The 24,003-nt window shown below is 35.3% G+C and overlaps 1 protein-coding gene across 2 annotated transcripts in view; it reads left to right on the top strand.

The window, feature by feature from the left end:
* The first annotated feature begins 644 nt into the window (after positions 1-644).
* Positions 645-24,003, top strand: part of LOC106869053 (uncharacterized) — a 38,249-nt gene continuing 14,890 nt past the window's right edge. The window contains exons 1-2 of one of the 2 annotated variants that reach the window (XM_014914563.3): positions 645-1,005; positions 23,372-23,532. In XM_014914563.3, the coding sequence (XP_014770049.1) occupies positions 900-1,005; positions 23,372-23,532 (267 nt within the window). In that variant the 5' untranslated portion in view covers positions 645-899. Of the gene's footprint in view, positions 1,006-21,714; positions 21,924-23,371; positions 23,533-24,003 lie in introns of those variants that run through there. The other variant, XM_052971016.2, reaches the window with a different exon arrangement.

Here is a 24,003-nt window from a genome sequence, read left to right as displayed (position 1 = left end):
AGATGTAGTTGGCCAAGATGTCATAAGGCAGTAGAATTGGAACAAGGACCTTAATGTAAGCAACCATTTTTGATAGTCATCCCATTAACATCTGAGATGCATTATAGTAATATAAATCAACCATGTTTTATTTATCGACCTCAGAAGCATGAAAGGCAAAACTCGAAATTGGCAGGATTTTGAACTCCGAGCATAAAGCACTGTTACTGAATATTAGTAGCTTTGCTGATTCACCCATCCACCACCAAATGTATAGTATATAGTGTAAACATTCAAATTTCGTTACTATCTTTCCGAATCCTGCTGCATTTCACATGAAATTTTTGGTCCTCTTCAGCCATTTTGGTGTACAAGTCGACCTACCTTTTTTTTTTTTTTACTGTAAATTTTGGTCTAAAAAATTCGACATGTATGTCGAATATATAGTAGTTAATAATTCTTGAATAAATATAACTTTCGAATTCTATGATTTCACTTGTAGACTACGAAAGCAAGAAATCATTTTTAAAGCATGCATGGTTGAGAAATTTTCCCTACTTAAATATTCTTAACCTAATTATCTTTAAGAAACAATTATTTATATCCGTTATCAAGTTTCTGGCGCAGAAAATTATCAATTATTAACGTAAGACGTCAAGTTTGTAGACCGTTTGTGCATCCATATGTTTACGAAATTTCCATTCAAATAACTCATTGTACTTTACAAGAGAAAGACACGACAGTTAGTTCCACATAGTACGTGTCAACTAGATTTTGTTAAAATTTGCGTCATCTTAGTAACAGTAGACTCACACATTCATTCTGCTATGTAAGACCTAGTGTTGGGACCAGAAAAATAAAATTAAAATAAAGAATCGAAGTAAAGGAGAACATTGTCAAGATTTGAAGAAAAATTAAACATGTGGATTATTTTAAGTATGTTACTGTTTTCAGTCACCTTCACTGAAAGTTTCTTTTTTACGAAAGAGAAAAACCCAGATGAAATAGAAAAAACGGCCCAGAAAGGTAGGTTTTTCCCCTTTTGAAATGAACAGTAACTTTCAACATATTTATTTCGATGATATTTGTGAAAACCGCAAAGTTATTTCTATTGATGTGTAATAATTCTAGATTATGATAATAGCTTTTCACATTAGTACTAAGTAAAAACATATACATGGGATGAATATAGTCGGTATAGAGCGACTGTTAATCGATTCCAGTACATATCTAAACTTATATAATTGATCTTAGTGGGATAAAAAACCAACACGAATCTGAAGTGAATTATTGTTACCGTTCTGTCAATTTTGTCATTTAGTGACACAAACAATAGAACACATTAGAAGACATATGTAAAACATATGCGGACTAAATACCGTTTTACTATCTAATTCAGACTTCTAACTTTTATGAGTTGAAATCTTTCTTCCTGAGTCGATTTTGAGTTTTACTCTTCCGAGGCTGGTGAGAAAAATTGAGCACCTTCTATTAGGGCCGTTTTAACAACATTACAACTCTCCAAGGAAAACAGTGCAGGGGTCCCAAGCGCTTCCCAACTTTTGTTGCACCACGGACTGGTTTCATGCAATTTTCCCACGAACCGGGATCACACGCATAACAAAATAGAACAAAGTGCAAAATATATAATTTGATTATATATATATATATATATATATATATATATATATACGCACACAAAATCACTCGTATATGACGCGTATATAACCTGTTTCATCTTTCTACTATAGGCATAAGGCCTGAAATTTTTTAGGATATGGAAGTAGGGGTTATTCGGTTACATTGACTCCGGTGCTCAGCTGGTATTTATTTCATCGACCCCAGTGCTTGCTCAGCTTGTACTTATTTCATCGACCCCGAAAGGATAAAAGGCAAAAGCGAACCCTTGGAGAAATTTGAACTCAGAACTTAAAGACTAATGCATAAAATTGAAATAAATTTCAATGTTTTTTTTTGTGTGCAGCCCGGTGGCTTGGGACTCCTGCCATACGCGACTATGGCATGCATAGATTAGCATCCACCCCCCACCTCGACCTGCGGGTGTCCCTAGGAAACTACGCACTGTGTCCATTCGTTAAGATGGTACTGTCTCTTATAATACTTCTATGAATAAAATCAGCAGCATAAGGTTCTAGTACAGATTTGAAAATTTGTACCTGCGTAAAATCAGTATTTTATTCCAACTAACTTGAATATTATACTTATCAAAACTAATAACTAAAAGATTGATGGCGGGTCTCCTAAAGAAATTATGCAATATAAACACGTCTCTATAATGGAAGACTCCTACGTTTGTTCGGTATGCCCTGACATCTCGTTTCACAAATGAACAGTTTCAGGGTATATCACTTTTCTATATTTTTATCAATTCATCACTAAATATTGTTTTATCCATTTACTTTTTTATTGGCTTCAGTCAATGGACTGCGGTAAGGCAAGGGTTACGTCTCCATATAGATCTCAGTATTCATTTCTGTATGTTAATATATATTAAATAGCTACCACTACTTTCAAGAAGACAAAACTGGAGATTTCCCTGTTACACTAGTACAGACACACACCTACGTATACATACGTGTATGTGTGTATATATATATATATATATATATATATATATATATATATGTATATATATATATATATATATATATATATATATATATATATATATATATAGTGAGCAATGGCGCAATTACCATTTATCAAATTCCGCCCACAAAGCATTGGTGAATTGAATATCTTGCGCATTGGGATCGAACAGAAAACCAAGCGGTTTTAACTCCGCCGCTCGGCTGGTGCTTATTTTGATAATTACTTTTAGATTTATTTTAAGAACAACGCCACTTCAAAGAATTTAAATCCATTAATGCATAAAGTGTAGTTTTCATTCATAATTAAATTAAATGAACTCGTTTGGATGAAATTTTTTTTCTTTATTCCTTATAACTAGTTTGGATGAAGAGCTCTTAAAAAGATGATTATATACAATGTTTTGCATTCATGAAAAGCGACTGCATGTGAACAGTAATTAAAATAAATATCTTTTTCCTTTTAAAAAATAAATACTTTGTATTTTGTTGTTGAATTTTACTAAGATTCTTCACATGGCTTTTAGTGTTGAAACGGAAAGCGTCATAATTCGAGGCGGTCATTCTACCAACAAAACACACGGGTTGTATTTCACTTCAGTTTTATTAATTAGTTAGTTCATTAATTAACTAAATATTTAATCAGTTGATAAAACTGAAGTAAAATACAATCTCTACGCGTTTTATTCTCTCAGAGCGCAACTTTGTATTAAAAATGCTACCAAAGTGCTTGCTTTCGGAGCTTTAAAAACAAGTCACTGATTTACTACGTGGACTGGTAAAAATTAACTATATCATTCTTCAAATAAAAATATTAGAATTATAAAATAATCCTTAATGTAACCTTTCCAGTGTGTTACATTTACAAACGTTTAGCTTTCTCTATTTTCTTGATTTAAAAAATTCTTATTTTTCCTTTTTACAATTTCTAACTTACAACTTCATTATTTGTCTTTTTCTCAGAAGTTTTTTTTTTAAATCATTTTACTTATTTCCCTACTTTGTTTTTCTTTATGATTACCAAACAAGAAGGTTCTAGATTTTTCCTTTTCATGTTGTCTCACTATGTACACCTATTTTTCTTATGGGATTCTATCTCCATTTAGCTTCCCCCACCTTTTGGTTCTGAGCTTAGTTCTACTCCGTGACACCTCGTGCAGGTGTCTTCTACTATAGCCCTGAGTTTAATCGAATCCTTGTGAGTGGATTTTGTAAACGGAAACTGAAAGTAGACCCGTATGTTTTGTTGGTAGAATGACTGCTTCGAATTATGACGTTTTCTGTTTCAAAACTACAATACATGTGAAGAATCTTAGAAACATTCAAAAACAAAATACAAAGTATTTATTTTTTAAAAGGAAATCGATATTTATTTTAATTACTGTTCACATGCATGTGAATACATGTATCTTACCTACAACTGATATTGGTTTGTTTACGTCCATATAACTTAGTGCTTCGGCGAAAGAAACTGATAAAAATAAGTAGCAGATTTAAAAAAATAAGTACTGGCGTCGATTTATTTGACTCCAGCTATTGTGAAGATGTATTGCTTGTCGATCGGGTTTTGGACTCATGAATTGTAAGGACGTGAACTTGATTCCTGGACCAAACTGCGCGTTGAGACTCTAGGCAAGGGTATTTCGTTTCATGTCACTCCCGTCCATTTAGCTAAATCTGAGTAAGTGGCCGGGGCAAAATGAATAATCTGATTTCTCCCCCCCCCCCCCACCTGCCGTTCACCAGCGAGCCTTTTTTTATATTCGTTTACTACATGTTGTTTTACACCTATTGCACTATTTTTTTCATTTTTGTGACTGGGTGTCGGACTGGGGTTACTGGATCGTGTGAATTATCCGAGTCCGCGCCCCACCCACCCCGTCACAAAAATTGAAGTTAAAATAGTATACTAGGTGTAAAATAATGTGTAGTAAACGAATATGAAGAAAATCAATTTCGCCGACGAATGGTGAAGTGTTAAGAGGACTCGGAACATTCCCAATGTGAATTTTCCGAGTCCTCTCTCCTGCCCCCTCCCCGTTCGCCAGCGCGCATTTTTTTTTCATATTCGTTTACTACATGTTGTTTTACACCTATTGCACTTTTTTTCTTTTTGCTCGGGTCAAACACTGGAGTTTGATAAAAAATTCTTTTCACTGTTGGATTCCAAGTCAATTTTTTCCACACATTCTCTAGTTTGATAATTTCCAATTAAAAAAAAATCGTCTAAAGTGGGGCAAAATAATTGGTGACCAATTTCAATAGTTTATTCTCTTTAACAGCATGATGCTTAAATATATCACGGCGAGATCCACTCCAGCAGATACTGAAGATGCTATGGAGAATATTTCATGTTGAGTTTTAGATTTAGTCGAATTGCGTTACTCTCATATCATGTAGTTTTCCCAAGATCCTCTTTCATTTAACCTAAATATTTTAATTGTGTGTTGTAGTAGGATGATCGACAACTTATTGGCTTCGTTGGTTCGTATAATTTCGTTTTAGATGTTCTGATGCCTTTTATTTTTATTCTAGGAACATTAAATGATTCAAAATGTATTTAGAGCGGATTATAAAATGGTTAGGAGTACTCTTATCTTTATAGAATGCGAAGAAAACAAAAATTGAAAAAGTGTTGTTTTCGCTGTTCTTCGTGTTTAAATGTAATGACCATACCAGCGATAAGTAGCACATACAAGTTGGCATTTTCTCCGTTTTGACGGGGTCTTTTCAAAAACCAAAAAAAAAACCCAGCCTACTAGGTGTAAAATAATGTGTAGAAAACTAATATGAAAACAAAAATTTGCGCAAACGAACGGGAGTGGGGGCGAGGACTTTCGGAAAATTCACAAGATCCGATTTTTCCCTCGTAACTTTCAGGAAAATGGATGTGTTAATTAATTTTTTATAGAAATACCTTTCAAATGGCACGAATTACGATTAGAAAGAAATTTGTGGGGAAAATGTTTTCCGAAGGGTTGGGGAGAGGATTTCGGAAAATTCAGACGATCCGTTTTTTCCCCTCATAACTTTCAGCATCTAGTTTAGCGCCTGGTTATCAAAGCGAAAAAAAAACTGTCTAATAGGTGTAAAAAATGTATAAAAATCGAATATGAAAAAAATTTGCGCAGACATACTATGTACATACCTTCGTCTTGGTTGGTAATTGACAGCAACGATTGGAGAGAGGAAGGTATAACTTGGTTGCCTCTTTCCCCACCCCTTCGGAAAACATTTTCCCCACAAATTTCTTTATAATCGTAATCTATGCTGTTTGAAAGGTATTTCAGTAAAATTTCATTGAAAGATATCCATTTTCCTGAAAGTTATGAGGGGCGGGGAACGGATCGTGTGAATTTTCCAAAATCTTCTCCCCGCCCCTTCGGAAAACATTTTCCCCAGAAACTACTTTATAATCGTAATTTGTGCCATTTGAACGGTATTTCTATAAAATTTCATTGAAAAATATCCATTTTCCTGAAAGTTATGAGGGAAAAATTGGATCTGGTGAATTTTCCGAAAGTCCTCTCCCCCCACTCCCATTCGTTTGCGCAAAGCTTTGTTTTCATATTCATTTTCTACACATTATTTTACACCTCGTAGGCTGGGTTTTAATTTTTTTTCGTGACCGCGGCTTAAACTGTATATTGACCCATTTAATTCACTCTTCATAATCAGCGATCGAGGTATAAAACTGTCCATCAGTGTTTTCTTCGATCTTTCTTTTAGATGGCTGTAATGACGATCGCTGTCGTAACTGCGTTGGCGGGACTTCCAAAATGATGGATTTTGAAATTAAAAAAACAAAAAAGGGCTTCTTCCTTCGTTTTTAAGGGCGTAATGCAAAAAAGAATTGAAAAATCCCTCCTGTTGACCTCGAGGAGGAGGAGATAAAAGGAAGATAAATTTTCGAAAGCTACTCCTTCCCACACATCATTTTGAAGTGCGTAGGGAAAAATTTTGAAAAATCCGTGTCAAAACGAAGAAAACTGAACTTATATGGGCGACCAATTCAAAACCTCTGCCAAGAAGAGATGAAAGGCTGTCTTATTGGTTTTAAATTTCAAATTTGGCACAAGGCCAGCAGTTTTGGGATAAGGGAGTAAGTCGATTACATCGACCCAATCCTCAGCTGGTATTATATGGACCTCGAAAGGTCAAATCGACCTCGGCGGGATTTGAACTCAGAACGTAAAGACGCATGGAATGCCGCTGAGCATTTTGCCTAGTGTGCTAACGATTCTGCTAGCTCGCCATCTTAAACGGCTCTTACTAAATCGTCTTGCCTCTACTATGCTAGAAATCTTCATTAGCAACAAAATCTTGTAAATATTCCTTACTTAAAATATGGCGAAAGTTTTATATACCACAGGCCATCAAAAATGAAAGATTACCAGTGATGTTCGGAAATAATGCAAATTTCTACGATTGCAAGTGTTCATAACGATTTTCGTATATATACTTTGCTGGAGATAAAATATAAATGGTGATAAATAAATGTATTATAAGAAAATCAACAAAATGTGACGATAAAATGTCACTTCTAAGGTTCCAACTATAGCGGATTATTCGGATGATTTTCATAATCGTATATCAATGAATTTCTTTGCAAAAGGAATTGACGTGTCGAGAAATCAATATAAACAAAGCGAAAGGAGAATCTCATTTTCGACGATTTACACCGGTCCTTCAAAGTTGGTACATCAATGAATATCTTGTCAGGAAGAATTGCAACGGTTGAAATATATGAAAGTAGATAATCAAGAGTATAAATGAGGTTCTGAAAAAAAAAAATGCTTTCGATTAATCTTTTGGTGTCCGAAAAAAGTCAAAGTTTGCTAGAAAAACAAAAGTCACATTTTATTCGGTTACTTCGGAAAATTCACAAGATCCGAGCTTTTCCCCCGTAACTTTTACGGAAATGTTTTGTTTTTTTTTTCAATGAAATTTTTATAGAAATACTTTTCAAACGGCATATATTACGATTATAAAGAAATTGTGTGGAAAATCTTTTCCAAGGGGGTAGGGAGAGGACTTCGGAAAACTCACAAGATTCGAGATTTTCCCTCATAACTGTATATATATATATATATATATGTGTGTGTGTGTGTGTGTGTGTGTACATATGTGTATATATATATATATATATATATATATATATATATGTATGTATATATGTATATGTATATATGATACATCTATCTCTTTATATATATATATAGAGAGAGAGAGAGATAGATAGAGAGAAAGTAATAACGAATGAATGAGAATAACGACGAAGGGTTAAAAAAAGCGTAAAAATAATTTAAGATAAAATGAAACAAAATTGAAGGCAAAACATTAAAAATTATTGAAAGTGGGTAGAAATAAACACTACATGGTGTAGTAGTACTACGCTAGGGAATCTGTAGAAAGTTGAATGTGATTTCGGAATATAACGAGGTAAAATTCGGATCTTGGGAATTTTCCGAAAATCCTCTCCCCACCTCAAAATTTTCCCCACAAATTACTTTATAATCATAATGTATGCCATTTGAAAGGTATTTATAAACAAATTTCATTGAAAAAAAACCCATTTTCCTAAAAGTTACAAGGGAAAAAGTCGGATTTTGTGAATTTTCCGAGGTATTCTCTCCACCCCCTTGGAAAAGATTTTCCCCACAAATTTCTTTATAATCGTAATGTGTGCCGTTTGAAAGGTATTTCTATAAAATTTCATTTTAAAAAAAGCCATTTTCATAAAAGTTACGAGGGAAAAGCTCGGATCTTGTGAATTTTCCAAAGTCCTCTCCCCATCTTCCCGTTGCTTTGTGCGCATTTTTGTTTTCGTATTCGTTTCCTACAAATTGTTTTTCTCCCATTCCAGTATTGTTTTTGGATTTTCATTTCCGGGTCAAGATGTAAACAATAACCTTTTATTCATATTTATTAAAGTAATAAAATATTTTAGATCAGTCATTGACAGTACATGACTTATACATTATATATGATCGCATTACACAGATGTAAATAAAAAAAATCATTTAAATTTCTTAAAGTAAAACAATGAAACAAACAAAAAAAACATTGTCAGTCATTTATTGAGAAGACATATATAGAGATTGGAAACACCTTAAACTGTACCGTAGCGTTACATGTACTTGCAGTATCTTTAATGTTGATCATGAAGACGAAAATTCCTGTCGTCGCCACGAAGAAACTGCAAAAGTTTGGCGGTTCTCTCGTCGAGCAATGAGTTATGCGGCTACATTTAACCGTCGACGAACTTTTTGATAACCCCCCACCCCCACCCCGAATCAATTTTTTTATTTCAAGAAATTTGAATGACGAGAAATCAGTAGTGTGATATTTTTTTTTTTCCAAGTTTGTAAATTTTCTTTCCCACCAACAAAAATAAAAGACTTTTGCATCCTTTCCATTAGTAATTTTAACATCTGTTTTGGCCTCAAACCATTCTAATTGAAGGAAAGTTAAGGTGTCACGGATTGTAAAGTATACCAGTTTCTATACAGACAAAAATGTTACACTTTGTTAATTTTACCTAGAGTGGCCATTTTCATATCAGCTTCCCACCCTCATAAGTTTTCCAGTTTAAACATCTCTCGAAAGCACGCTAATGGCTGGTGGGGTGAACTTTGAGGTAATCTAGTAAAAGTGAATTGGTGCCACTTGAGCGTGCGGTCAACCGAGCCTATACTTAAGCGTTGCAGTCTAACCTTAATCACAACCCAGATCAGGTAATTTCACAACGTAAACTACGAATACTGAGGTAGACCGCACGCTAAAGTAGCACCGACTAACTTTTGGTTTAATACAGTAGTGGAAGTTGACGAATTGTCAGGACAGCTACAGTTGTTGGGTAAAATACATCGCAGCTCTTGTTCCGACTCTCAGGAACCTCAGTTCAAAGCTGCCGAGGTCTATCTTTGACAGTCGGGGTCTCATAAACGAAGTAAAGTTTACAGTAACTGCTTTGTCGGTACCAAATGAATTTTAACAGGGAACCGCGACGCGGTGACTCGATCTGCTAGAAATAGCAATCAAGTCTTCCTATAATCACACTTCTGCGGCCTTAAAGCATTAAAATGGTAGGATGTGATTGTTCATAGATTTAATGATCTGCGAAATGATTCTCTGCGAAGTCGGCACTTATATCAGTATATATTTGCTTGCTGATGTAGTTTTCTGATTCCTTTATGAAAAACAGCGTATTTGCTTAAAATACTGTGTATAGGTGCAAGCGTAAGTTTGTTTGCAACCACCTGGTCCCGTGTTCGAGCACACTGCACAGTACCAGGGAGAGTCATTTAGGGATATTTTGTGATACAACCAAACTAAAAACTTTACTAGTAGCCATGATCCTTTTTTTTTTAATATGTCTGTAAAAACTTAACCAATTGTTATCAATTTGTTACAGAGAACGCCGAAGAGGAAGTGGAATTTTGTTCTCTACTATAGCCTTTTGTAAAAGAACTTTTTGACTGCATTGTCATACATCTATCTATATAGCACCAAAATATAATGAAATATAACATCTTTGTTTTTTCTCAATTTTCTAGTTCCGTCTTACATATCTTTCTTGCTGATAAAAATGTACTTTGTATTACTTCTAAACATTGGGAATGAATTTTTTTACTATTTATTAAATTGAAATTGTTAGCTTTTTCTTTATTCTATGTCCTTATGTCATTTAATTTATTATATCTAACATTTATATTGGATACAATATGACATGCTTGCTATATCGAGTTACATATCGGCCATTATCGATCGCCATTATATTTCAGTCTGTTAGAATTCCTTCAAAAACTTCCCTTACAAATTTCGGCTATAGTTTAGTACAACGTTCATAATATTTAATCTCAATGGTGCAAGAAGCTAAGGTCAATAAACTGTTTAAGCCCCGGTCACGAGAAAAAAAACCCCAGCCTCCTAGGTGTAAAAAAATGTGTAGAAAATGAAAGTGAAAACAAAAATTTGCGCAAACGAACGCGGAGGGGGAGGACTTTCGGAAAATTTACTCGATCCGATTTTTCCCCTTATAACTTTCAGGAAAATGGATATCTTTCGATGAAATTTTGCAGAAATAGTTTTCAAACAGCATAAATTACGATTATAAAGAAATTTGTGTGGAAAATGTTTTCCGACGAGGTGAGGAGAGGACTGTCGGAAAATTCACATGATCCGTCTTTTCCCCCTCGTAACTTTCAGGATCTAGTTTAGCGCCCGGTCACTAAAAAGGAAAAAACAAACAGTCTAATAGGTGTTGTTGTTGTTGTTAGCACTCCGTCGCTTACGACGTCGAGGGTTCCAGTTGATCCGATCAACGGAACAGCCTGCTCGTGAAATTAACGTGCAAGTGGCTGAGCACTCCACAGACACGTGTACCCTTAACGTAGTTCTCGGGGATATTCAGCGTGACACAGTGTGACAAGGCTGACCCTTTGAATTACAGGCACAACAGAAACAGGAAGTAAGAGTGAGAGAAAGTTGTGGTGAAAGAGTACAGCAGGGTTCGCCACCATCCCCTGCCGGAGTCTCGCGGAGCTTTAGGTGTTTTCGCTCAATAAACATTCGCAACGCCCAGTCTGGGGATCGAAACCGCGATCCTATGAACGCGAGTCCACTGCTCTAACCACTGGACCATTGCGCCTCCATCTAATAGGTGTAAAAAAACGTATAAAAAATTTGCGCAGACATACTTTGTATATACCTTCGTCTTGGTTGGTAATTGACGGCTACGATTAGAGAGAGGAAGGTATAACTTGGTTGCCTCTATGAAGAACTTGTGCAACAGACTTTCTTCATGTTGAGAAGTTATAAATGAATATCTTGCAAGATATTGTTGCAGATATTTTGATCGAATTCATGGCTTTTTGATTGATTCTTTTATATCTCTCCAAAGTCTTTCAATGTTTTGTGCGCGAATTTTCTCTGGATGATCTCTTCAAAATTGTTAGAGTGAGGCATTTTCGCATCGTTGTTTCAATGTCCTCTCCTCACCCTTTCGGAAAGCATTTCCCCCACACGTTTCTTTATAATCGTAATCTATGCTGTTTGAAAGGTGTTTCTGTAAAATTTCATCAAAAGATATCCATTTTCCTGAAAGTTATGAGGGAGAAAAAAAGGATCATGTGAATTTTCTGAAATCCTCTCCCCAACCCTTTGGAAAACATTTTCCCCACAAATTTCTTTCTAATCGTAATTTGAAAGGTATTTCTATAAAAATTTCATTAACATATCCATTTTCCTGAAAGTTACGAGGGAAAAATCGGATCTTGTGAATTTTCCGAAAGCCCTCTCAAACCCCCCCACCCCGTTCGTTTGTGCAAATTTTTGTTTTCATATTAGTTTTCTACGCATTTTTTTTTTACACCTAGTAGGCTGGGTTCCTTTGTTTTCGTGACCAGGGCTTAAACTGTACATTGACCTAAACTAATTGATACTTTCAGTATCAATCTTCATCAAATCATTTCTTTCTATGATCATCAGTGTTAATTATTTCCTGTTTTTCATTAGCGTTTGCTGTCTGAAAGGCCCGACCATTTCTACATTATATAAACAATATCGAAATATTCAGTGGTAAATGCCGGTTTTGGACGAATCCGCGCTTTTACTTTCTGAATACTTGAAACAATAAGATTACCTTGAACGCAGAAAGTTGATATATATGATAAAAATTTTATGACCGTTACCTTCGAAAAACGGTTTTACCCCGCAGCTTTCAAAAATCCTTTCCTTATACTGCGACCCCCCCCCCCCCCAGTAAAGACAATTTTCCAGATTTTCTCGATTTTATCTTTTATATACTTGTCAAATATTTCTTCTCAGCGCAAGAACCAAATACTTTTAGTGGCGGATACGAAAATTGTACCGATAGGATCAGTTCTATTTTTTTTTTTTTACGTGAATGACCATGAAATTTAATTACTCAGTCAATGGATTAATTGCTAATCTGCATCTGCACAAACAAGTTTTGGAGCTTTGTTGCCAGAATATTGTCCCCTCAGTAGCTAATAAAAAACGGTGACCTAAAATTTCCTTCTTTGCATAAAATGTCGCTAAAAACATATCTAAATTTGTGAACTTTAAAATGCGTAATGTACGTTTAATTAGAAAATTGTATGGTATGGTGGCTGTGGTGAGTTAAATGTATATTTGGTAGAATAATTTCAAAACATGATAAAACATCAATCATAAATTAGTCAACAAACGAAGAAAATTACAGACCATTTATGATTACAATTTTTTTCTTTGTAATTGTTTCCTTAAAATCACGACACTATTGTAAACTTTCTTGGTCGTGACACACGCCATAACTTCAATGAGACTTTGATTTTGTTTACCAGTAAAAACCAGTTTGTTTACCAATATAGGATAATACGGAAGCAGTCTCTAAGCTAGCGCTCATTGTGCCAGAAATAGTAGTAAGAAATTCTTCGAATCGCACACTTTGCTGTCTTTGGTAAAAGAGAAGGACATATTCGATAATGCTACTCTCTAGTTTATGAAAAGAATGTATGGTTACAGCTAGACACCTTTTGATCATTGATCTGTTTGATCAAGGCTGACCTGAGATTAAGCAACAAATAAAGTATTGGTTATTTTCTTTCAAAGTACATGGTAATCGTATTTTTTAAGGAATTTTGGTAATGGGATGTTGTAACATTAAAGCCATTCACATGAATATCACAGATGTAAATTAAGTGAAATAGTTTCTGCTAGCAACCGAAATGTCTTAGAAAAAAACACACCTTAAAAGAAGGTGTATGCTTCCAGCAGTCTATAATGAAGTTTTCCTGTGCAAAAGATTTGTGAAATTAATTTAACAAAAGTAAAGAATTTGTAGCTAAGGAAGGCGTGAAATTTGTTAGAAACGTTATAGAAGCCCGTCACTTACATCAAAATCATTATTTAAGCCAGCGCTTCTTAAACTATGGGTCGCGAAAATTAAATTCAAACACTTGAATTTCAGTTTATGTTATTTCTGAAATGGCATTATGTGTTCTTTTGTCATTTAGCACCACATACCAATGTGAAACGACTTTTTCAGCTTTAACCCTTATTAAAACCAAATATCGTTCAACGCTGAAAAACAGGTGCTTTATGTCCAGCAGTGTCAAATATTCTTTTCTACTCTAAGCAGAAGACCCGAAATTTTGGGGGAGGGGGGATCAGTCGATTAGATCGACCCTAGTACGCAACTGGTACTTAATTTATCGACCCCAAAAGGATGAAAGGCAAAGCCGACCTCAGCGGAATTTGAACTCAGAACGTAGACAGACGAAATACTGCTAAGCATTTATATATGATGGCATAATATGTGACTTTTTTTACCTGGATTCCAGTCGCAGCAGTCTTTCTACTAGTTCTTTACGTTCTGAGTTCAAATCACGCAGTAGTAGACTTTGCCTTTCATCTTCACGGAATCGATAAAATAAGTACGTTTGAACACTGGAATCAATTTAATCCACTACCCACTTCCCAAAATTGCTGACCTGTGCCAAAATTATAAAGTATAATTTCAGCAATTAATTATATTTCCAAATATACTTCACATGAGTGCATCTTCCTTTATACCTGACTCCCACTTAGACGCTATATTTCACACGGTTACATATAACGTGTGTCTTACATTTCAATTTTGTTCCACAGTTTGTCAAATGTCTTACAAATAATATGATGGAGTTTTGGAACAGCCATATCACGAAGCTCCATTCTTTATAAGAAAGGAAATGGTTTCCCTCTCTCTGTCTCTCTCTCTGTCTCTCTCTCTCTCTCTCTCTCTCTCTCTCTATCTCTATCTCTCTCTTCTCTCCCGCTCCATTTTCACGCATTCTTCTGTTCCATACAGCAGGAATTACACTCCTGAAAGATTTCTTTTTCCATATTTCCCCGCTACCCATTTCTGTACTTTCTTTATTTCCCTATTTTATAAGGATAGTTATTTCAAAACTCTCCCAGTAATGTTAAATGTATAATAAATTATACTTTTGATGTTGTTCAATGATTGAGATTGTTTAAAGCATTACATAAATAGGCTACCAAAATAATAGTTTGTTCTAAATTGTACATTTGTGGTATAAATCTTTGGGTATTCTTTTGCTTTGTAATAAGAAAATAGAAGTGGAAACACTGACACCAGGCTGATGTATCGAAGAGACTCCGTTCCTCTTTTCCTTCACCCCCCCCCCCCACAAAATTTTGGTATTATTTGATACTTTCACCCGCACGATTTTCGCTAAAAAAAATTTCCAATGATTCCGGGATTGGGGTGAGGGCGGTTTCCCACCCACCCGTTTTTTTTTCCAAACAAAAATAAGGGGGTTTACAGCATATTAGGAGGTCAGGGTACTTGATTCCACATACAAAATCCGAGTTTCTTTTATTTATTTTTTCTTAGGGAAAATCGTGCAAGTGTACTTCCCAATGGGGGTGGGGATTGAAATTTCCACCCCGTTTTCCGGACCCAAAAATGGGTTTTGTGGCATATTAGGAGATCACCGGAATTCATTCAATGAAAAAAAAAATTCCAGTGATTTTGGGATGGGGGGGGGGGGGGCAGGTCAGGTTCATCCCCTCTCCTCCTTTTTTCCGAACAAAAATAAGGAGGTTTGCAGCATATTAGAAGATCAGCGTACTTGATTCCATGCAAAAAATCCGAATTTTTTTCTTTTTTTTTTCTTTTTATTTTGTGAAAATCGTGCAGGTGAAAGTATCAAAATTTACCAAAATTTCTTCAGATTTCTATGGTTTCAACATCAGAGACCACTTGCAAACACTATTTGAATGCATTGCATAATTTCGTTGTCATTGACTTGCTTTTTCTTTTTATTAATTTGGAACTTCCAATTAAATTGTTTCCTTTCATATTTAAAGTTATATAACATTAAATTGTTTCATCTATAAAGGGGTTTCGAAACATCTTTAATTTCTTTCCTTAAATTCTATTTATCAAAAAATAAATATATAAAATAAAAGCTTTCAAAGTTTCGTAGCGTTTTCATTTTATCAACATATTGAAATTGTGACTTCCGGTATGTCGATAATGAAGGCTTAACTATTTTATGATCAATTTGTCAAAAATTAATGCGATTATCACTATTAGCAAACAAAACTACGTCAGAGCTGAAATTTGAACAAAACCGGAAAGATCCTACCACTATTTTTGTTTGTTTGTTTTTTTGTATCTTTTTTTTTTTTTTGTTAAGTGCAGGGTAATTTCATGTTTAAAAGTATGGAGATTACGATTCTAAAAATATTTTTTTTAATTTCTGCTTTCTTAATGAGAATTGGTTGCAATAATTTTCCACTTTTATTTCGGGATCATAAAATGAAAGAATGCCAACCATTGTACTGTTGTTTATCTTAATATATAAAGCTGAAGTTGTGTGTCTGTGTGAAGCCTTTTTAAAAGTTTATAGAAATCCACATTTTCCACTTTTTCGTAAAAATTTTTCCATCAATGGAATTTTCTCGATGTGAACTTTCCAGTGCAGTAATTAGATTTTTAAAATTCCGTTTACTTTGTGTGATTTAAGGGATATTTGGCTGTTGTTTCTAGCAACTTTTATATTTCTTCCCTTCTACCTGTAACGGCGTTCTTACACACGCGCTCAACAGAGAGAGAAAGTGATACATACAACGTCAGATTAAACTTTCTTCTCAGTATTCTTTACCTATTTTTCATAACATTGATACGTAAAAACATACACAACTACACATACGTAATCTGTGACAACAACATACACATTGCTCCCGTTCTCTATTTCCCCCTCTTCCTCTCTTCCTCTCTCAAACGCATACACGTGGAAGTAAACACAATCATTCACGTTCGTCAATGTGGCATAACTACAGAGTTGTACCCACCGACTTTGGAAGGTCATAACTTTCAGAAAAATGAATATTTTTTAATGAAATTTTCTATGCATATATTATTTATTATGTAGATTTCGAATATACAAACATTTTCGGTGGAAGTGTTTTGGGAGGGGGTGGGGGGCAATTTTCGAAAAATCCACTTAAATTCCTCTTAACTTCCAGGAAAATGAATATTTTTTCGTGAAATTTTCTACAAATATACCTTGATGTATGTACATTTCAAGCATGTAGGAATTTTGAAGGAAACAAATGCAGGTTATTTTTGAGAAGTGTTCCCCACTCGGTGGTGCTTCGAAGCTCCTTTCTCCCTCTCTCTCTACCTCTTCCTCTCTCGCTCTCTCAAACGCATACACGTGCAAGTACACAATCATTCAGTAAAATATAACTCATGTTCGTCAATGTTTTGTAAATATACCACGATTTTCACTAGGGTGTTAGGGTTAGGGTTTTAGGGTCAGGGTTAGGGTTACTGTTAGGGTTACGGTTCGGGTTAGGATTAGTGTTACGGTTACGGTTTTAGGGTTAGGGTTTTAGGGTTAGGGTTAGTGTTAGGGTTAGGATTAGGTTTAGGATTAGGGTTGGGTAATCATGCGGGTGTTAATCTGAAAAATTACAGATATGTCGAAAGTACCGACCCTGCCATCTACTTTTGTTGTTCTGTTTAATATATACATAGATTATGCCTCCAAAGAAGAGAATTTGCTGGGAAAAGACAGCAACTGGTTTAAAATGACAGCAACAAACTGCAGCAATTCACCACATTCCAGAATCTACTTTGAACATAATGCAAAATGGTGCATCAACATCATCTGCCCAATCTGATAGAATTCTGGCAAAACTGTGTAGCAACAGATCGCCAGCAATTGCTCCATCACAAATTGCCGTCCTAGCTCCTGCGAAAAGGGATTACCCTGCTATGTATAATCAGGGCAGCGCAGAAAGTTGTTTTGCACAAGCATTTCTATAGCCAATTAGACGGATGAAATTTACGTACGCTTAATAATTTTACGCAAAACAGCCTTCAGACTTTCCCTGTTAATTTCATCGTCTTTTGAATTATGAACATATTTACATCATAAGGGTTTTTTCGTTGTAAGGTTTTCTTTTTTAGTTGATTTTCAGCTAGCAAGACTTATCGTAGATGGCGTAATAAGTCACACCCGGACAAGGTCGGGTTATACTGCTAGTTTTGAATAAAAGAAACCTTCGCAAGACCCTCTAAGATTGGTAAGATGGATGTTCAACTTGAACACGTGTCAGTTGGAGTCTGGAGAGAAAATGTGTGTAGTTAATGGGTGTAGTATAACATTTCTGATGAGTGAAGATTAAAAAGGTGCTTAATAACAGTTTTGGTGGTGAGACACATCACGGATACTTAAAGAAAGAGAGGGTGCTGCATTTTATGGACTTGAATGCATGGTAGTGTACAGCTTCCTTATTCAGAGGAGCAAAGATTGTTTTAGTTGATGGGAAAAAATTTAACAAAATTCATTTAAGTTTTTTTCTTTTTAATTTTTGGAAAGGAGGAGGTGGAGCCTAGAATCTAGGGGTGGTGAGATATATGAATCCGGGGCATACTTACATGAGTGTGCCCCACTACTGACTTTGTTTCTTCATAACTTTCAGAAAAATTAATATTTTTTTTTAATGAAATTTTTTACAATTTCATCTTTCATTTGTTTCAGTCATTGAACTGTGACCATGCTGGAGCACCACCTTGAAGGGTTTAGTTGTACAAATTGACCCCCGCAATACTTATTGTTTTTTTTTTATAAAACTGATACTTATTCTGTTGGTCCCTTTTGCTGAATTGCTAGTTATGGGGACATAAACAAACAAACACCATTTATCAAATGGAGGTGATGGTGGGGGGACAAACAAATGCATGTGCACAAGCACACACACATACATGCATACAATGGGCTTCTTTCTATCAAACCTACTCACAAGGCTTTGGTTAGTCTAGGACTATAGTAGAGAAAATCTTGCCCTAGGCGTCACAATATGGGACTGTACCTGGAACTTGTGGTTGGGAAGAAGGCTTCTTAGCACACAACTTTACTAGTCTAATATATATATATATATATATATATATATATATATATATATATATATATATATAATTTCAGCTTGCCAGCCTTCGTCAAACTGTCCAAACCATGCCAGCATGGACAACAGACATTAAAAGTTGAAGATTTTATATATATAAATATATATATATATATATATATATATATATATATACACGCACATACACATGTATATATATTTCATTTTGTTTTGAAAGAGAGAGAGATAATGGTGTTGTTGTAAGCTATTTTCTGTCTTTGAATTGAAATTGCTAGCAATAGCATGTTAAAAACCAAGTCATGTCAGGAGAAGATTTAACTGACATGAACTGTGAGAAGTTGGGCTAAATGGCATGACATCTCTCACTTGCATTGTTTTTCTTCATATTTTCAACCATCACAGCAAAAATGAAGAAAAAAAAACAATTTATTTCAAGTTCAATTTTCTTTGTAATAATCATGAAATTAATAGATTAAAGAAAAGTGGTAGACGTTTTGATGTATTTAAATGTTCATTTTTCTACATTCAAAAATATCGTGTTCAGGTATTCTATCAAGTTATAATGGCAAGTAGTCAGTTGAATTCACCCATGCACATAACTGATATTTAGTTTCACCAACCATCTTTTGATCTCTGTATCAATCATTTAGTCCTTCAATCTATTATTTCTGCTACCCTGTCTCACTTGTCTGTATATGTATTTGTCTATATCAGCATATATATATCTGTCTACAAACATGTATATTTAGTGTATGTGTGTGTCTAACTCTCTCTCTTTCTTTCTCATATAATGTTCTCATCATCATCATCATCATCATCATCTTCATCGTTTAACGTCTGTTTTCCATGCTGGCATGGGTTGGACGGTTTGACTGAGGTCTGGAGAGCCAGTGGCTGCACCAGGCTCCAATCTGATCTGGCAATGTTTCTACAGCTGGATGCCCTTCCTCACGCCAACCACTCCAAGAGTGTAGTGGGTGTGTTTTATGTGCCACTGGCATGGTCGCCAAGCAGGCGAGCCTGGCATTGATCATGTTCGGATGGTGCTTTTTATGTGCCACCAGCACAAGAGCCAGTCGGAGAGTACTGGCATCAGCCACGATCAGTTGGTGGTTTTTATGTGCCACCAGCATGGGAGCCAATCAGGGGTCACTGGCCACAGCTACGATGTTGGTTTTACTTGATTCAACAGGTCTTCTCAAGCATATCATATCGCCCGACACATCAGGGGTATTCTTAACAGGGCCTGACATGCGTAGCTGTGATCTCACTTAGTTGCCGAGTCTTCCCAATCACAGCATATCTCCAAAGGTCCTGGTCTCCCATCATTGCCTCTGTGAGGCCCAATGTTTGTAGGTCATGCTTCATCATCTCATCCCATGTCTTCCTAGGTCTACCTCTTCCACACGTTCCTTCTACAGTTAGGGAGTGGCACTTCCTCACATAGTTCTCTTCATTCATGCATAACACATGACCATAGTTTATACCTATATGCTTTGCCTGTGAGGACTCTGGCTGAAGCTCCTCTCCATCTTACCTCTTGTACACAACATACATCAGTACATCTCTGTTCAAGTATCTCTACAATCTCACTAGACCTACTTTTCAATATGCCTACATTTAGAAATGCCAACTCTGAAAACTGGGAAAGAGATATGGGAGGTAACACAGGAAGGAGAGATGTTATTCAGTATTCCCATGAACTTTTGGTAACAGGCATCATAATAGTTGTTCTTGCTTTTAACCAACTATCATTCAAACATGTTAAAGTTATTAAGGTTGTTACCTCTACTGGGTAGGGGGTGGGGCAGCAAGGAAGTATTGCATATGAAAGTGTTTGGGGCATTGTAAATATAAGCATTATGAGCCCAGTGGGTGAAGCATTACTGATGCTGGAGACACACACTCATGACACGCTTCCTAAAGATCCTTTCTACCGAATTCACTCTCAAGTTAACCTAGGCTATTGTTATAGATGACACAGGCCCAAAGTGCTGTAGAGTGACACAGAACCTGAAACATATCACAAGAAAAGACCTTTCTGTATATTATAGAGAGTATATATTTGTACATTAAACAATAAATGACTTATGAGGGTGTGCTGAAAAGTTCCTGGCTTTGGGTAAACGAAAATACAGGAGGATCAGTTGATTAGGATTTTATACAACATCTCAGATTCACACACTCATTGCACTGGTCCTTCAGTTTTTCTAAGTTTTGTAAAAGAACTGGGAAGGTTGGTCCTCCAACCAGACCTTTCTCATGATACCCTTAAAGCCAGAGACTTTTCAGCACTCCATTGTACATGGTCATTACTCAGTTTTGTAAGCACATAAATATGTGTTAAATCAAATCAGATACCTGTAGACATTTTAATCTTATTTAATGATAATTTATTGTTTGATCCAGTATAGTATTACTGGATCAAGCAATATTATCAATGTTTAAACAGTACATCATCAACTAGCTTGTATACAGTCATAAAAGAAACTCTGCATGCTGTATTTGCTGGCATACAAGTCAATGTAGTACAGACTGTGGCCCATTGCCGTGAGGCTGGAGTAACCAGATGATGTAGAAGAAATATTCAACCAGCTCTAAAACATTGCCACAATAATATATTACTGAAACCCATGCTAGCATGGAAAAACAAAAACAAAAAAAAAAACATTAAATATACTTCATATTTGAAGTATGATTGTTTGTTTGTTAAGAAACATTTATATTGTTCATATTACTATTGTATTCTGTTCCGATTTCCATTTGTATTTCAGTCTATTTAGTTTATGATCATAATATGAAGAATCTCCAGCACTTGCCTTAAAATCTAAAATTCTAGCTTTCTTTGATTTCTTCCATTGATAATTTTGGATGGTTTCACAAGTGACAAATTTTCTAGTTTGATGAGTTTCCAGTATTTCTGGTCACTGGCTAGGTTTAGCTGTTGGCACACTTATGTTTTGACGTTATCTGAAGTTGATCTGTTATCTTTCTGCAGCCCTTAACAACTTTCTCTGAAATACTTTTCTGCAACACAATTATGTCTTCGCTGCAGTTTTGAAAAATTTCAATTTGAACATTTCCGTTTATTTACTGTTTCTTCTGACAGTCGATCTCTTATGCAAGATGATGGATAAATTATAAAACAATAACTATGTATATGAGGTAGCTGTACTCCATGAGCGCTTCAAGAAAACTGATATCAATTGATCTACGTTCAAAGAAAGACTTTAAAAGATGATATCTGGTATGTAAATGTAAGACTGGAAAGAGAAAACATTGATGAAATGATATCTGAAATATTGAATACAAAAGAAAATCTAAAAAGAAAACGTTTACAATTTGAAACTGGGTGTAATAAAACTACATTAAAGAATATCAATAGTAAGTTATCAAAATTTTGCTTTAAGACTAAAAGAATTTTTGTAAATAATAGAATTATGTGAGCTTTCTGGGGTGAATTAGACTGAAGTAACAATGCATAGCAACACTAGAAAAAGCTGTTCTCTTGTTATAATTTTCTAGGTACAGGGTATTGCAGAGATAATTTAAAATTTTCAAAAATATACATCTTATAGCTTCATTCAAAGTTTTCAAATTTTGCAGCAGTAAGCCATGTGAGAGAAACACTCTTATTTGAAATGACATCAAGTGCTTGTACTGTCATCAACCCACTTCACCGAATATATATGCCTAACATGTAGATGGAAATGTAACAGATGCTACTACTGTTCACTGTCAAAGACGGTTTGTGGTTTTGCACTCCTCGAATAGGTCTTCAACAATCTCCTTCAACTTACCAACGTTTTGGTTTATTAATATATCTCAGTACATAATGATGTCCAAATTGAAATTAAGTAACAAGACAGGTATAGATCACCTCCTTTAATGCCCCATCCCCTCTCAAAATTCCTTGTCTTGCAAGTTACTTGGTGACCCTACCAGTGCTGGTGCCACATAAAAAGCATCCAGTCCACACTGTAAGATAGTTGGCATTTAGAAGGGCATCCAACTGTAAAAAACCATGCCAAAACTGGCCTCGTTTATGCTGGTGCCACATAAAAAGCACTGAGTCCGCTTTTTGGAGTGGCTGGTGTTAGGAAGGGTATCCAGCCATAAAATCATGCAAAAACAGTAGCCTGGTGTAGTCTTCTACCTGGCTGGCTCCTCTCAAACCATCCAACCTAAACCATGAAAGACGCATTAAATGATGACGATGATGATGAAAGATGTTTATTGTGAATGAGTTTATAATTTGAAAGGTATTGGTGCAGCTGATGCTAACTGCATGGATAGCATTGTTGCACTCATTGACCCCAGTGCTCAACTGGTACTCATTATATCAACCCTGGAAGGAATTTGAACTCAGAGCTGCTTAGCATTTTGTCTGGCATTCTAATCATTTTGCCAGCTTGGCATTTCAAATCCACTCAAAAATATTATTACTGTTAACTGTGGAAAGCAGTTTTGCTCTACAGTTTTGAGCACATTCTTAGGTACACTTCTTGCAGAATACAATTTTTCAGATTTTCTTACATTTTTTCACATATTTCATCAAATATCTCTTTACAGAGCAAGAATCAAATACTTTTAGTGGTAGTAATTCAGACCATACCTACAGGAAACACTGAAAGAGTATTGCAGTAGCAGAAAATATCAGTTCTATTTTTTTGGTGGATAATTAACATTCTTACAGGATTGATCACAAAATTTAATTACAGTCAAAGGATTAACTGTACCCTCCTCCCAATATTTTTTCTTTTTTGTCTTGTGCCTGTGTCAAAAATCAGTGATTATAAAACTGACTTCTCAATTTGTTTATTTTGTTTTAGGTATCGACAGCAAATGTCTGTTAAAAAGTGCAACAGGTGACTGTACTTACTACACTTGTATCAATGACCGCTATCCCTGTGGCAGCGAAGGCTTTGCAATACGGTTTGGACTCTATTATTGCATGAGGATGCGGAATAAAATTAACAGTTTAAACGCTGCAGTCAGTAAAACTCAAATGTTTTTCTATCCTTTTTCATTTTCTTTTTGATACATTTTTCTGCTTTTTGTCGATGTTGTTAGTATTGTTGTTGTTTAATGCCAGACCAGCCCTGGTAGAGTAATGCTATATCAATGTGTTGTAGCCATTCATGACCATCCAGTCTTTTTGCATATATCAAGGACAGCAGTATCTGATTTGAGTGATTTGGTTATTATTTCCAGCAGGTTGACTAGCCTTGTAGAAACTACTTTGGTTTGCTTGCATGTCTTCCTGTATATATATGCATGTGTTACAATGTGTATATGTATGTGTGTGTATGTATGAAATAAAATGTGTTTGTGTGTGAATTCTTTACCCTGTTTACCCTACGTACCCTATTTTCCAGCATACAATTCAAATTTTTCAGATCAAAATTTAAAGCCAAAAATATTAGTTGACTTATACACCAAGATGACTTTGGAACATCAAAAA

Source organism: Octopus bimaculoides, chromosome 10, assembly GCF_046866305.1.
Source record: "Octopus bimaculoides isolate indiv1 chromosome 10, ASM4686630v1, whole genome shotgun sequence".
Classification (NCBI taxonomy): Eukaryota; Metazoa; Mollusca; class Cephalopoda; order Octopoda; family Octopodidae; genus Octopus; species Octopus bimaculoides.
This window is presented reverse-complemented; position numbering and strand designations above follow the sequence as displayed.